This window comes from Thermomyces lanuginosus (genome assembly GCF_041956635.1).
Source record: "Thermomyces lanuginosus strain ATCC 200065 unplaced genomic scaffold VTN49scaffold_19, whole genome shotgun sequence".
Taxonomy (NCBI): Eukaryota; Fungi; Ascomycota; class Eurotiomycetes; order Eurotiales; family Trichocomaceae; genus Thermomyces; species Thermomyces lanuginosus.
In genome coordinates this window covers 109,588-123,671 of record NW_027192353.1, presented here as the reverse complement: position 1 = coordinate 123,671, position 14,084 = coordinate 109,588, and the positions used below count along the sequence as shown (strand labels likewise).

Here is a 14,084-nt window from a genome sequence, read left to right as displayed (position 1 = left end):
CGAAGTCTTCCGCGAATCTCTTCTCATCGATACCCGTAAATATCACCCATTCGTTGTCCAGGACTTGGTTCTCCTCCGCGTCAAATTTTGTTTTTTTAATGTTCCAGAGCTGATGTGTTCCTTCATAGGGATGTCGTGGAACAGAAGGTCCCAGGTGCAGGAAGCCCTGGCCAGATGCAAGCTGCGTCTCATGCGACATTATCAGGAAGGACCAAGCAAAGCCACGTTTGAGATTGCACGACGTGAGCGTTCGATTAAATCTATAACATCCTCACCGAGAGTACTTTAGCGGTAGATGACGGTATGACGCCACTCATAGAGGATGTGGCCATGGATTTGTGGTCGATTTCAATGAAAATTACTACTTATGCCGCCTTACACTACAGAGCTCCTGCTGCGTAGGCCAATGTTGGAAGCAAGCGTTTAGAGTATTCTATTATTCAGTTCTCCTAGTCATCCATTTCCTCCCGCTTTTCATCATCCGGGTCGGAATGGAAACCCTGTTCGCGCCAAATATCAGTGGCAAGTTCAGTCAAGTCCTCATCATTCAAAAGAATGTCTCTTTTGGTTTGAGTCCACGGCGGACGGAGAAACAACCTCTCAAATTCAATCACGAGCGGGCCTTCGTGTACGATGATTCTTTCGTCGCGCTTGAAGACGGTGATGATTTGTTCTCAGCACGGAGAACCTGAAAGACCCTCTTATTATTATGCCTCTAGTATGGCATCGAGGCACCTCTATCTATACACCAGAGCCGATTTATTTACGCACAATATACTTCTTCAGCCCTCTCAACCTCTTCTTCGCCTCCTCGAGAATATCGTCGTTCTTGCAGATGGCAAATCGGAGGTAATCCTCCGCGATATGGGCGTTCTCATCAGTGTAGAACTCCGTCGGCGGGATAGTCGCGACGCCGACCTCGTGGATCAGGAACCAGGCAAGTTTGAAATCCCGCGGACGGCTAGCAACGTGCGGCGGGAAACTGTAGCCCTCTGGCAGCTGGACGTTGGCGAAGTTTGCGAGGACGAAGTAGCCTCCTTCGGGGTCAGAGTACTACAAACGTCAGCCACAGAACTCAATAGGGAGAAGAGCTAGAGAAGGGAAGCGCACAGGAATTCCCAACTCATCAAAAACCTCACAGAACAGTTCCATCTTGCGCTTCATCTCCGTCCGAGACTGATCCCAGAAGCCCTCGCTGTCGGCCTTCTCAAAGGCCACGGCGGAGGCCTCCTGCAGTGGGGAGACACTGGAGTAACAGATGCGCGTGTGAGCAGCGGCAACATAGCGGATGAGATGCGCAGGTCCGATCAGATAGCCGACACGCCAGCCTGTCGCGTAAAAGTTCTTGCCCGCGGAGCCGACGGTCAGGGTGCGCTCCCACAGCTCCGGCGACAGCGTGGCGATACGCGTGAAGGGCACGTAGTACAGCCGGTCGTACACCTCGTCCGACAGGATGATGAGGTTGTGCTTGATGGCCAGCTCACCGATGCGCTCCAGCTCCTCGCGCGAGAATACCTTGCCAACCGGGTTGTGCCTGGGGTGGTCAGAAGTTGGCAAAAAAAGGCTGCCAAAAGCCAAAACTTACGGCGAGTTCAGGACCTAAAGCCATATCATGTTAGTAGACGGAATTCTCATACCGGAGACGCAACGTACAATCATCTTCGTCTTGGAATTGATAGTCCGCTCCAGCTCGTCAAAGTCAATCTTCCATTCCGCAGCCGACGAGGTCCGGACTGCGCCATCTTTCGGCGGATGCAGAGGAACATAGCGAATCGTGCCACCGGGCATCTCAATGTTGCTGATGTACCTGCACGCGGCGGTTAACAAGACAACCCATCGCAGATAATCTCGATAACGTACTGATCAAAGAACGGCTCAAAGATAATGACCTCGTCGCCCGGCTCAATAAAGCCCATAAAAGCGCTCAGCATTCCTGTAACCTTCATAAGCCTCTAATCTTGACCACAAGCACATCCTATCGGTTCGCGAACCTTCGTTGGCACCGGTGGTAATGGTAACCTCTGTCTCGGGGTCCAACTTGCGACCAAACGACGGCGAGTAGGCATCGGCAATGGCCTTCTTCAACCGCGGGCGGCCCTATATGAAATAAATGAGTCTTCATTCCCTCCCCAACCCGAGACTGTTGTAACCAGACCTTTGTCGGCGAATATTGGTTGCATTCCACGCGGTCCAACGCTTCCTTTGCTGCATCGATCGCAAACTGGGGAGGATTATAGCCACTGAAACCAGTCAACTATTGCCCACGAACTAGGAAAACGATGCGACTCGTACAAAAAGCCCTGGCCCATGTTCACAATGGGCTGGACGGGCGAGGCCGCGGCGGCTTCATTGATGATTGACCTGCTCCCGGCGCGTTGTGGTCAGCAAACAACCACCACACAGAAAAAAATTTTTTTTTACAAACCGTACCAAACATCCTGCCGCTGTCCTGCGACTCGCTTCGCAGGACGAAAAGGATCGGAACGCGCGGCGGTGGCCGACATGGCGCGCACAGAGTTGTAGTTCAACCGGCCGAAAAACAGCGGAGTGCGGGGAGCAACGCGGGTAGCTCTAGAAGAGAACCTAGAGAAGGAGGAAACCACGGACACTCGCATTGACGCAAAAAAAAGCTCTAAGTTGCCTAGATACAACGCTGACTAGTAATTAGTACACGGAGGGATTGTTATTTTACTGCCAGTAAGATTTGCTCTACGGAGATTGGAGAGCTGATCGGCCCGATGTCCGGCGATGCTCCGAGAATTGCGTGCTCGCCTTGGCTCCGAATGCAATCCAAATTATGACTCGCCCGAGAAGTACTGTATACACAAGCCGAAAAGGGTATCTTGGAATGGTCAAGAGTCTTCTCGTAAATCTGGATCCTCCATCGTACCCAGGTCGAGATCCTCGAGGAACTTCCGCCCCTTGAGTGCCTCCGGAAGATAGTCCTGCTTGACTTTCCCGTCCTTGTAGAGAGGATTGTACTTGTACTCCTTCCCATAGCCAATTTCCTTCATCAACCTCGTCGGGGCGTTGCGGAGATGCAGCGGAATAGGGAGGCCGGCCACGCCCGGCTCGGCCAGCGCGGCCATGGCATTGTTTAGCCCGCGGTACGCACGCGTGCTCTTCTTCGCCAGCGAGAGAGCAACGGTGGCATGCGCCAGGTTGATGCGCGCCTCGGGCAGCCCGATCTTCTCGACGGCAGAGTGCGCGGCGATGGCCAGCGGTAGCATGGTATTGTCGGCCAGGCCGACATCCTCGGACGCGACTACGATCAGCCGGCGAGCTATGTACAACGGGTCCTCCCCCGACTGGAGCATGCGTGCGAGGTAGTAGAGCGCAGCGTCCGGGTCACCGCCGCGGATGGACTTGTGGAAGGCCGAGATGGTGTCGTAATGCTGATCGCCGGCGCGGTCGTACACAAGCGTCTTGGTTAGCGACTTTTTCAGATCATCCATCGTCATGCCAGGCCGTGTCGAGAGACCCATAGCCAGCTCGAGTAGGTTCAACGCAGTCCGCGCATCGCCGTCAGCAAAGGCTGCCAGGTAGCGGATAAGGTTGTCGTTGACCAGTTCCGACGGCTTGTATTTGGGCCCTTCGACCTCGAGCGCCCGACGAAGGATCGTGACGATGTCGTCATCGCTCAGCTTGTTAAGAGTAAACGTGCGACACCGAGACAGCAGCGCGTTCTGGACCTTGAACGACGGGTTCTCCGTCGTGGCGCCGATCAGTGTGATGGTTCCGCTCTCGACGGGCCCGAGAAATACATCCTGCTGCGACTTGGAGAAGCGATGAATCTCATCGCAAAAGACGATGGTCTTGCGACCTGTCAGGCTCAACTCGCTTCGCGCGTCGGCAAAGATCTTCTTGCACTCGGCTACACCCGTGTTGGTGCTGTTGATCTCGATGAACCGGCTGCCCACCATCGACGCGATCACCCGCGCTATCGTTGTCTTACCCGTGCCGGCACCACCCCAGAGGATCATACTCGGCACACGGTTCTGCTCGATCAGCCCGCGCAGGACGCCGTGCGGACCCACGAGCTCTTGCCCGTAGATTTCATCGAGCGTCTTTGGCCGCATGCGCTCGGCCAGCGGTGCCGCATTCTCTACAGCATTTGGACGTGCGCGTTTCGCGGAATCAGTGGCCGTCGCGGTACTGGTCTCCGCGCGCTTTCGCTTCAGCTCACCAGGGGAACCTTCGCCTGGGCTATGCGTCGCAGACAGCTTTCGTGCGCCATCGTTCCGAGCCGGAGTTAACGACGATGATTCTTTCGTAGAAGCATTAGCCTGAGCAGCGGCTTTCCGAGCAGATGTGGGCTGGAAAAAGCTCGGAACAGGCGCGTTGGCGCTCTTCTGCGAGTCGCTTTGGACTGGTTCGATCAAAGTTTCACAGTTTGCATCGATGTGGGCGTTGATGTTGATCTCCTTGACGGGTTTTCCGCAGATCGGACATTGGACCATGGTCAGCTTGTCTGCGCGGTCATCATCAATAAGTAGCCAAAGCCACAAATAGCTCCTCCAAGCATCTACGAATGGGTAGACGAACTTCCAAAAACGGAAAGGCGTGTTGTTGCTTTGTCGCGTTGACCGCGTTGATCCCGGCGCATTGGAGAGATCCACCAAAAGCCCATCGAAACCAACAACAAACGCAGATCCTTGATAACAGTACAGTACTCCTCGACAGCACCCAAATTCTCGGTATAAATACAAGACGAAATAAAAGCACATGGCATCGTCAGGCCACGCGCCATTCGGCTCTCGCTCTGCCTATGCCGGCACACAAGGCAAGCTTCCCGACCGCTCACTGAGCGGTAACCCTGGCCCATTCAACGCGTCGGCGCCCTTTTCACGAACACGGGGCCTCGGAGGCGGCGGCGGAGGAGGAGGAGCAGGCGGCTTGGTGGACAACTTCGGATTGGACGCAAAGTCTTCACAAGCGCCGGGGCAAGGGTCCGCGGCGCAAGCATCGCAAAATCCTGGCGGCGCAGGGCCAGGATCCTCGCAGGCGGAGAATAATCCGCTAAATCGATTGACAGAAGAGCAGCGAGAGGAGATCAATGAGGCGGTACCACCCACCGCCCCTCCCTGGACTTGAATAATGGCGTTGACTAACGAGGTTGCCATAGTTCACACTCTTCGACCTCGACCGCGATCAACACCTCGACTACCACGAACTCCGTGTCGCGCTACGAGCTCTAGGCTTCACGGTACCGAAGCAAGAACTTATCTCGTTACTGACGAGCTACGGGGTTCCACGACCGCAGGTGCAACCACCGTCCTCCCAACAAACACAACAAGGACAACAACAATCACAATCAGCACAGCAACAACAACATCCACTACATAATCATGGGAAAGCAAGCACTACTGCCCCGCCACATCCTTCCTCTCTCCTCATGCCCCTCTCCGCGTTCCAAACCATCACCGCACACAAGATCCTCGAGCGGGACCCCCGGGAAGAAATCCTGCGCGCGTTCGAGCTCTTCGACGAAGGCGGCAAGGGATACATCGACCTCGAGGACCTGCGGCGTGTGGCACGCGAGCTTGGCGAGACGGGCCTCGAGGAAGAGGAACTGCGCGCGATGATCGAAGAATTTGATCTCGAAGGCGTCGGCGGGGTGACAAGGGAAGGGTTTGTGAGCATCTGTTGGCAATAAAGAAACATACAATACATACTCTTTCCTTCTCGTTTATTTTGTTGGTTTATTATTGTCAGCGAGTGGTTCTATAGGGCGAGCTTTTGTGTATGGGGGGGTTTGACTTTCATTGTTTTGTTCATATTTCTAGTACTTTGTCGGGCACAGGAGTTTTTCGTCTTTTTCGTTCGTTTGTCGTGATGGGTCGAACCGTTTGTAGATCAGGCCTTGAAATATCATACGAATGACCGACGAACCATGAAATTTGAACAGCTGAGGGCTCTTATTCGAGAAAAGAAAAGATATATATATGCATTAGCTAACTCATGTTCAAACCGAATACACTATATGCCAACCCAGGTAACCCTAGACCGATCGAAACAAGGTGAGGAATACCCATCGATACTCATCCATGCTGAACCGGCACATGCCAAATAACAACGACAAACAAGAAAAATTTTGTCAAACAGCCTCTTTATTTTTTTTTTTTAGCAATCATAACGCATGCCATTGTGTCACCCGTATCGAGGGGGCGGTGCAGGATATGGAGGGTATTGAGTATACGGCTGGTATGCCGGCGGATATGGCCCATTCCATTCGGATTGCAGTGGGCTCTCTCGCAGCGGCGCCTGCGAGGGTGGACGGCCGGGCCAGCCGGCGGCAACAACGGGCGGAGCCGACTGCTGCACGGCGAGGTAACGCATCCGCCGGCGGCGACGAATGTACGAGAGGATGCCGCTGAGGATGCCTAGGAGAATGAGCCCGCCCAGGCCCGCGCCGAGTCCAATAACCAGTGCCCGGTTGTTGTCGATCCACGACCGGATCTGGCCGCCAGTGGTGGCGCCCTCGCAGCGCCCGTTGTGGCATCGGCCGTCGCCGCTGCAGGGTGTGCCGTCGAGAAAGTTCTGGTTGACACTGCCGCAGACATTGTTGCCCAGGACCGGCGACGCGCAAAAGATCTGGCAGGAGTTGCTGTCGCAGGCGCTCGTGTCATTACTGCCCAGCACGGCGCCCATGATCTGCTGACACTGCAGGTCGCGGCTTGTACACTGGCCACTGGCGCACGTCAGGCCGTCATCGTCGCCGCAGCTTGCACCGTCGTCCAGGTGCTGGTCCGGTGGGCAGCTACCTGACCTTCCCGTGCACCGCTCCTCCGGGTCGCACGGGCCAGTACTGGCTCGGCATACCGTGTTCGACGATGCAAACTGGCAATTGGAACAGCACTCTTCGTTGGAGTCGTCGCACACCGCGCCGTCTCTGAACCTGCACGTCCTGGCGTCGCAGCAAGGATTGTCCCCGCATCCATCTTCGCCACCACAATCGCACTCTTCGCCCTCCTCTACAATCCCGTTGCCGCACTGGCTACCCTGGATCGTCACGACGCCCCTGTTGTCCACCAGACAGTTCGAGTTGACGCTGTTGCGGCCCAATGCGGAGCAAATGTTGCCCACCGTGCATTGAGAGAATGTCCTCGCCCGCTCACTGGCCGTTGGGTTCATCACGAACTGGCCGTCCGCGTCACACGTGTCTCTCGACAGCGGGCAGCACTGAGACGTTCTTTGCAATCCCTGCGCGCAGGCGCTCGACGTGCAGTCATGGACAGCACCAAACGTATGACCTGTCTCGTGACTGAAAAGTCATGGTCAGCCAGAAACAAAACTGAAGAACAGAGTGAAAATACTTACGCAAAAACCTGCCACTGGTTTTGAGTAATGGCGACCACATTCGCCCCTGCAACCGTCGAGTCGGAACCTCCGCGGTTGCAAAGCTGGCCAAGCCACGCCAATCCCACTTCGTCCCCAGTTGGACAGGCGCTCATCAACGTCCAGTAGGCGTTGTCGTCGTCGCGTCCTCCTCGCCAGGCGGTGAACTGCTCCAGTCTGCTGGTGATGTTGCCCTGATTGCAGCCCGTGTTCCACGGAGTCGACTGCGAAGGCGTCGTTGGGCAGTCGCGCTTGCTCACGACGAGGTTCCTTAACCCGATCGAGATGTTGAACGTCTCCTCGTAGAGGTTGGAAGCGGTGTTCACCATTTGGATCACGTCCTGTCGCAGGTCTTCCTCCGTATCAAAGTTGGCGGTGTAGCTGCAGTCTGTGGCGATGCCAATCAATGCAACCTTCTTCATCTTGGGACAGCCGGCTGTGCTGCCGATGGTGGATGCCAGGTTGACGCCGCCACTGTTTCCAGCTCCTATGGTGTCCGACTGCCGCCGGTACAGCCCCAACATCTCACCGAGAGACATAGCGCCAATGTTTGGGGTTTGCGGCGCCTGGTAAACTGGATGATTAGGGTCTGCATTGAAAGGCAGCTTATCGGCGTGGCAGGCGTAATCGGCCTCGGATCGCTTGAGTTGAGTCTGGTTGGGGATCATGTCCGAGTCACGAAACACGACCATGTAATCGTGGCCTTTGTCGTCCGGAAGCACATCATGCACCTGCCGTGTTCTCAAATAGCGTGAACGGAGTTTGATGTGGTGATGGTCATGCATGACGCTGAACGCGCCCTCGAACAGCGGTTCCTTTCCATCTCGCTTAATGTAGATGCGCGCCCAGCCTACCCTTGTCCAGTGGTTCTCCCGCTCCTCCGTCCAGGCCGTTCCCTTGAAAACCCGATGATCCTGCTGGTTGATGGTCTCAGAGCGGTGGGTGGTTCCGTCTTCACCGAGATATTCGATCTCCGGTCCATGCCCGAGGACATCTGGGTTCGGCTCCAGATGTAATTTGAACCGCTGTGCTCGATCATGGAGGGTGAATGTGATGTCGAACTGAGATGCCGAATGGATCCGATGTGATGGGGTGTGGATGACCGGGTCCTCTAGCTCGGAGACGTAGGAGATGGGATCTGGTATGCGCGACGATCCTGCACCTGATCAGCCTCATGGGATCCTTCAACAAAGAAGAGGATCTTTACCATAGGCAATTCCACTCCAGACGAAGAGGGCACCCAGAATGGCCGGCACCCAGCCATGGGGCCGCTTCATATCGGACGATTCAGCAGGCCGGCTGCAGTCGGGCCGCGCGCTGGATTGCGTCCACGCTCAAAGTGATGGATTAAGACCGAATTGGTTTTGACAGACCCAATAAACCCGCTTTATGGAGAATTTCTCTCTTCAGCCCGAGATCCGGGTCGTAACAATTGTTGTGCTCGCAACGACGACACCGGGTCACACAAAGCCGAAACCAGGTTTAAGACTTCTTCACATTCGACCGAAAACAACGTGCGTACGTCAGCCCCCGCGGCGACAGAGGGAACGTGGTGGCTGATACCAGATCAGCCCAAGAGCAACAAGCTGTGATTAGTCGGCCCAGTCGCTGCAAGTCAAGCCGGGTAGCCTTGGAGCTGTCAAATCGGCGGAGGCGCAGCGAGCCTTGGCGTCCACCGCAAGGGACCAACGTAAATGGCCGGCGGGACAGAATTAATAAACCGATATTGGAACAATACAAGAAGCGGAAGACACGGAGATAATAAGAAATAACGACGAGAACCCCGAGAAATGAGCGGGAGAAGACGAGTGTTTTGTATACGTACTCCTCCAAGCCTCGCCAGGAGCAAGGCGCTTAGTCAGCTCCGGGAGGACGGAATGCCGGAGCCAAGATGGACACTGTTTCTGGAACCCTGAGTCCAGATTTGAAGATTACAGTAAGCCGTTTTTGGTATGGTTAATATCTGGATTGCATACTTGGCTCTGCAACGGTCCTCATCATTGGTTGGCCTTAAAGAAAATGGGCCTGTCAGAGAGAGCTACCCGATTAGATTTAGTGTTCGACGGCTCCAGCCGCTGATTGGCTCCGAGTGCTCGACAGCGTTGCCTCCAGTCCTTCAGCAACTGTCAGAGGGAGACGAGACAGGCGCCTACAGACTCTACAGTGTTCCTCAGTGTCCTTGAAGAGAAGATAGAAACAGAATTCCGTAAAGTAATTAGAAGCTATGTAGCATAAAAGTTTTGAAGGTAGCGGGCCCGATCCGCGAACGCCTAACTACGAGTGATCGGCTAAATGAAACCATTCGAGTTCCAGCCAGCAGTACAACGTGATGGTCATACCCAGTCATCCGTTTCAATGCTTCTACTCTCAATCAGGTGCCGCATGATATTGTGCATGGGCCGCCAGAGCAAAGTACGGAACGGACACACCGCAGCGAGGACACAATTCATGATGATACGTGCCGTCTTCGCCATCGCTCTCCTCCCAGAAAACTTCTGCGTCGACAACCGCAGAGGTAGGTGTTGTCGAGGGCATTTCCTCCTGACGGAACATTTTGCTGATGTCCTGCCCGCGGTTTTGCTTCGGCTCGGCGTCCGTCATATTGGTCACTGCGACGTTGATCAGGGCCAATTCCTCCAGGGATCGCGCCGGGAACGACCGGCGGAACATTGACAGAAGCAGTTCATCCACAAGACGAGTCGCGAGAGCGTCGATGTCGTCATCGAGAGAGAAGATGAAGGAAGGTGCTGGGCCAGAGCGTGACACGCGCTGATTCATGAAGCTGTAGTTCCGTGAGCCATCAGGCATTTTGGGCGACCGGAGCCGTGTAGAGAGTCGGACGGTACGGGGACGGGCGAGCCAGCGTAGCCGTCCCGATCCCGTCTCGTCCATCTTTGTCAGGTCGGCACGCATACGCCGGATCAGGCTGGCGGCGAGGTGACAGAGTTCCCTCCTGACTGCATCGTTGTGGGGTAATCCCTTGTAGGAGTCCTCGATGCTGATTTGAGTGGGAATGGTTCTCGCTTCGAGAACCTCAGAATTATCCACTCCGTGGAGCAGTTCCCATACCCGAACTCCAATATCTTTAGCGGTGCCAGGCCCAACGAGAATTGAGGTCAGCATAGCCGGGCCCATTCCTGGAAACTGCCGCACGTCTCGAACAGTGACCTGGGCATCTTGACTGCGCTCAACATAGGGCTGGAATGTTGGTTCACGGCCGAGAACATGCGTGCGCAGTTTCTGCGCCGTCTTGAACCCGATCCCGGGCACTTTGCCAAGCTCGTGAGAGTCCATAAGCTTGGTCACATTACTGCTGCAACCCTCGTCATCTCTGTCTACGGAATACGGTGGAATCAGCGTTGTTTGGTTGTTTGGTTTGTTCACGCTGCCGACGAGCTTGGCCAGCAACTTGTTCGTGGACACTCCTACGGTGGCCGTGTAACCCCGCTCGGCATCTAGTCGCATACGCATGTGGAAGGCCAGATGTGAGCCCAGGATAAGACGCCGACTCAACGGATCAGAAAGGTCGACGCCAGTGGCATCCGGCGATGGCGGATACGTAGGACCGCAGTACCGAGTCGCGTCAAACTCGAAGCCCTTGGTTGGGTCCTCCCTATCCAAGCAGAAGAATGAATGCTGCAAGTCATGGTGGCTCAGCAGCGCGACATTGTAGTCTATCATATCAGTGACGTCAAGAAACACCTAGACATGGCATCAGCCACACTGTTCTGCTATTGCTGTCGGGTACATAAGTGGCCAACCTCGTCAAAGCCAAGCCTTTCAATCTTAGAACCCCACAGAAAGCCGCGCAGATAAGCGTACAGGCTCTTGGAGGCATCGCGAAACTTGGTCAAATCTTCGCCCAGGATGATGACGACGTCTGGACAAATCTTCTTGGCTTCCTTGACGAGCTGGAGCTTCCTCAGGCCGCGCCGCCGGGCTTCATAGTTGCAGGTGACGATGATTTGCTTCTGCTGGATGGCCAGAGGCAGCGACTTGAGCGCCGGGTTCTCTGCCTCCAATACGGATGCATAGAAGCAATCATAATCCTGTGTTTAGGGTTAGTGGCTAAACGGCAATGCAGACTGCTAGAACCGTACAAAGTGGATGATGACGCGGCCGTTCTTCTGTCGCGGCACCGCCATGCGGCTGTGCTGGCCTCGACATGCCCAGAGCTAATTGATCGAGTATCTTCGAAATTTTTCGACTTTGACCTCGCACGGCTCACGATCATGGAATCAAGGCCAACCAGCCTGCAGTCGGACAGTCGTGCGGGTGTGCAGTTCAGGTCAATCGGGTTTCCGAGGAATTCGAGATTGTAAATTTCATTTCAAAAAGTGGGAAGAGGTTTGAAAATTCAGACCTTTGAATGCTTGCGACAAATTTTCAATTAGGGATAGTTGATAGCGCATTACTCCGTACGAGTAGTCCAAATGAAGTTAGACTAGGTACTGCTTGATCACTCTGAAGTCTCGACTTTCCAACTTCGCGATTCCCGGACCCTCTATTTCATAAAGTCCTGTACGTGCCAAACCCACGTGGCGAGTAGTCCCAAATCCCTAGCCTACAGCTGGACGTCCCTCCGTTTTGAGTTCTTTGCGGATGGAGAAATAGCCTCTCGAATTGGATCACGAGCAGGCTTCCGCGTACAACCATAAGCTTTCTCTCTCGCACTTAGAGATGGTGATTTTTTGTTCTCGATGAGAGTACCTTGGCAGTCGCAGCGGCAACTGCGTCGTGTCCATTTCTACAGGATTATTTCCGGCAATGTTGATCAATTGGCAATGTCTGACTGAAGCTGACGACCCTATTGCTTTTCTCGTGTCCCAGAGTGAGAGATCTCCCGCTCCCTCGGCCGGCCATTCTGTTTCACGTCCGGGGGGAAGTCTCCATGAAAGCCAATCACAGTCTGGTCGTTTGCTTCTCTCCTCGCTATCGCAGCTCACAGATCGCCAAGGATACAGTTCTCACGAAACGCGCATACACTCGAGCGCACCTATCAGAACGATATCGAAGATGTGCTTCGCACGCTCGTGTGCTTTCCAGACTTCCCCTCGAACAGAAATCCCCCGACTATTGTCATACGAGAACAACTGCGAGCGATGCACTTGTAAGTCTTGAGAAAGTGTTGCTTGATGTGTTCGTATCTACACCAGTGAAGAGTACGTATTCACTCTCTCGAATCTGTTTGTCCTTGTGGCACCATTTCCGCCTGCTCCAGAGCTGGTGTATTCCTTCATATTGAATTCGTTCGCAAAATTGTTTCACGAATTTCCTTGAATTTGTCACAGTGAAGCCGATTATCCGTTCACAGGGCGGTCCTTCCGCTGGGGCTTCCTGCCGGGCTCCGGATTCATTAATTCCTCGTTCCACTCGCGCCGCCGGTAAGTAACGGTTGTTAAAGGTGGTGTTCATGCCGCGAAGACCCAGTTCCATGCTATCTGCATCGATATGAAGCAATCTAAATTAGAGGTTTTCTTGCTATGTAAACTACGGCCTCTGGTATAGGGACAGCACTCGCGTTGAGCCAGTCGGCTGGCGAGACCCGATAGCCAGACGGTTTCTAGAAGTCCATCTTTCTGATGAAACGTCAGATTCTTCATTTTATATCAAGGTAAGGAAGGATGTTCTTGTCAAAAGAATCTGAGAGTCGAGGAAATTTTGAGGGAACCTCTCCTCTAAGTCAAAGAAAAAGCATCTATCCCCTAGATCCTTCCTCCCTGCGCCGTTTACTCCGAATAACCACTGCTTTGACCTCACACATGGTAGCTTTCCGGTTGCTTCACTACGATCTTCTTCCTCCTATCTTGTAGTCAATTGGGGAAACAAAGAGTTTCTCGAAGTCGATAATCAATGGGACCCCGCGCATAATCAGCGTGTTCTCGTGCTTTTCCTTTGTCACAGTTTGCTCTCTCATGGGCTGCTCGTCGTCGTCTCGCCCACATTTTTCAATCGTTACGACCGTTTGTACGGCCTGGTCTTTCTCTTGGAGCCAAAATCGAACGTCTGAATTGAGCTTCACCCTCGACTGCGACAAGGCAACCTCTGCCATCAGTGATGGCCAATTTATAGACCGGCATATTGGTCTCCACTGGCAATCGGGCTGCTTTTTACGGCTGTGTCCTTCCCGCGTTTGTTCACCCTTCGATCTTATCATCCCCCTAAGTCTCCTGGACCTGAGCTCGTTGTTCATGATTTCTTCAAAAACGCGTGCGGCGGTTTCGTGAGGCCCCGAGCGACCCCTTTGGAAACAAAACAAGAATGTCTGAATAACTGAATGATCTGTATCTTTTTCTGTGCCAGTTGGGTGAGGATGTCGTCAGGAAAGTCAAATACTCATGGAGGTCGTGTGTGAGAGAACTTCTCTACGTCGGTGGAAACGCCTATTCACTACGATTGTGAACCATCACCTCCTGCCGGCTGCCATTTTCAGAATTGGAAAGCTCCTAAGTGAGTAGGGTAATGCCTGTCATGTTTTGATCCAATATAATAAAACCCTATTGTTTCTATTTGTCCCCCTTTTATCTCCTTTATTCTTCATCCTCTGATGTTTCTTCTAGTATCTCCGAACTGGGCGTTTCCGGGTAGACTGCAGGGAAACCTTGTTCGTCCCTAACGTTAATAGCAAGATATTCCAAGTCGTTAGTGCTCACTTGGATGTCCCTTTCGTCCTGAGTCCTTGGCGAGTGGCGGATTATCTTCTCGAATTCAATGACAAGCGGGCCACCGTGCACAATTGGAATCCC

General features: G+C 53.9%; 5 protein-coding genes across 5 annotated transcripts; 1 reads left to right on the top strand and 4 right to left on the bottom strand.

The window, feature by feature from the left end:
• Nucleotides 1–759: 759 nt before the first annotated feature.
• VTN49DRAFT_636 (uncharacterized protein) lies at nucleotides 760–2,615 on the bottom strand (the record flags this gene model as incomplete). Its single annotated transcript, XM_069414510.1, has 9 exons — nucleotides 760–1,053; nucleotides 1,111–1,534; nucleotides 1,586–1,599; nucleotides 1,654–1,807; nucleotides 1,861–1,933; nucleotides 1,992–2,097; nucleotides 2,156–2,240; nucleotides 2,293–2,361; nucleotides 2,431–2,615. The coding sequence occupies 9 exons, from the start codon at nucleotides 2,613–2,615 to the stop codon at nucleotides 760–762; spliced, it is 1,404 nt and encodes a 467-aa protein (XP_069270996.1).
• Nucleotides 2,616–2,852: 237 nt separating this feature from the next.
• VTN49DRAFT_635 (uncharacterized protein) lies at nucleotides 2,853–4,460 on the bottom strand (the record flags this gene model as incomplete). Its single annotated transcript, XM_069414508.1, has 1 exon — nucleotides 2,853–4,460. The coding sequence occupies one exon, from the start codon at nucleotides 4,458–4,460 to the stop codon at nucleotides 2,853–2,855; it is 1,608 nt and encodes a 535-aa protein (XP_069270995.1).
• A 265-nt stretch (nucleotides 4,461–4,725) lies between these two features.
• Nucleotides 4,726–5,656, top strand: VTN49DRAFT_634 (uncharacterized protein; the record flags this gene model as incomplete). The annotated part of the gene is made up of 2 exons (XM_069414497.1): nucleotides 4,726–5,064; nucleotides 5,126–5,656. 2 exons carry the CDS (start codon nucleotides 4,726–4,728, stop codon nucleotides 5,654–5,656), a joined length of 870 nt encoding a protein of 289 aa, XP_069270994.1.
• A 494-nt stretch (nucleotides 5,657–6,150) lies between these two features.
• On the bottom strand, nucleotides 6,151–8,615 carry VTN49DRAFT_633 (uncharacterized protein; the record flags this gene model as incomplete). Its single annotated transcript, XM_069414486.1, has 3 exons — nucleotides 6,151–7,264; nucleotides 7,321–8,494; nucleotides 8,546–8,615. 3 exons carry the CDS (start codon nucleotides 8,613–8,615, stop codon nucleotides 6,151–6,153), a joined length of 2,358 nt encoding a protein of 785 aa, XP_069270993.1.
• Nucleotides 8,616–9,705: 1,090 nt separating this feature from the next.
• VTN49DRAFT_632 (uncharacterized protein) lies at nucleotides 9,706–11,483 on the bottom strand (the record flags this gene model as incomplete). Its single annotated transcript, XM_069414475.1, has 3 exons — nucleotides 9,706–11,040; nucleotides 11,100–11,387; nucleotides 11,439–11,483. The coding sequence occupies 3 exons, from the start codon at nucleotides 11,481–11,483 to the stop codon at nucleotides 9,706–9,708; spliced, it is 1,668 nt and encodes a 555-aa protein (XP_069270992.1).
• Nucleotides 11,484–14,084: the final 2,601 nt, after the last annotated feature.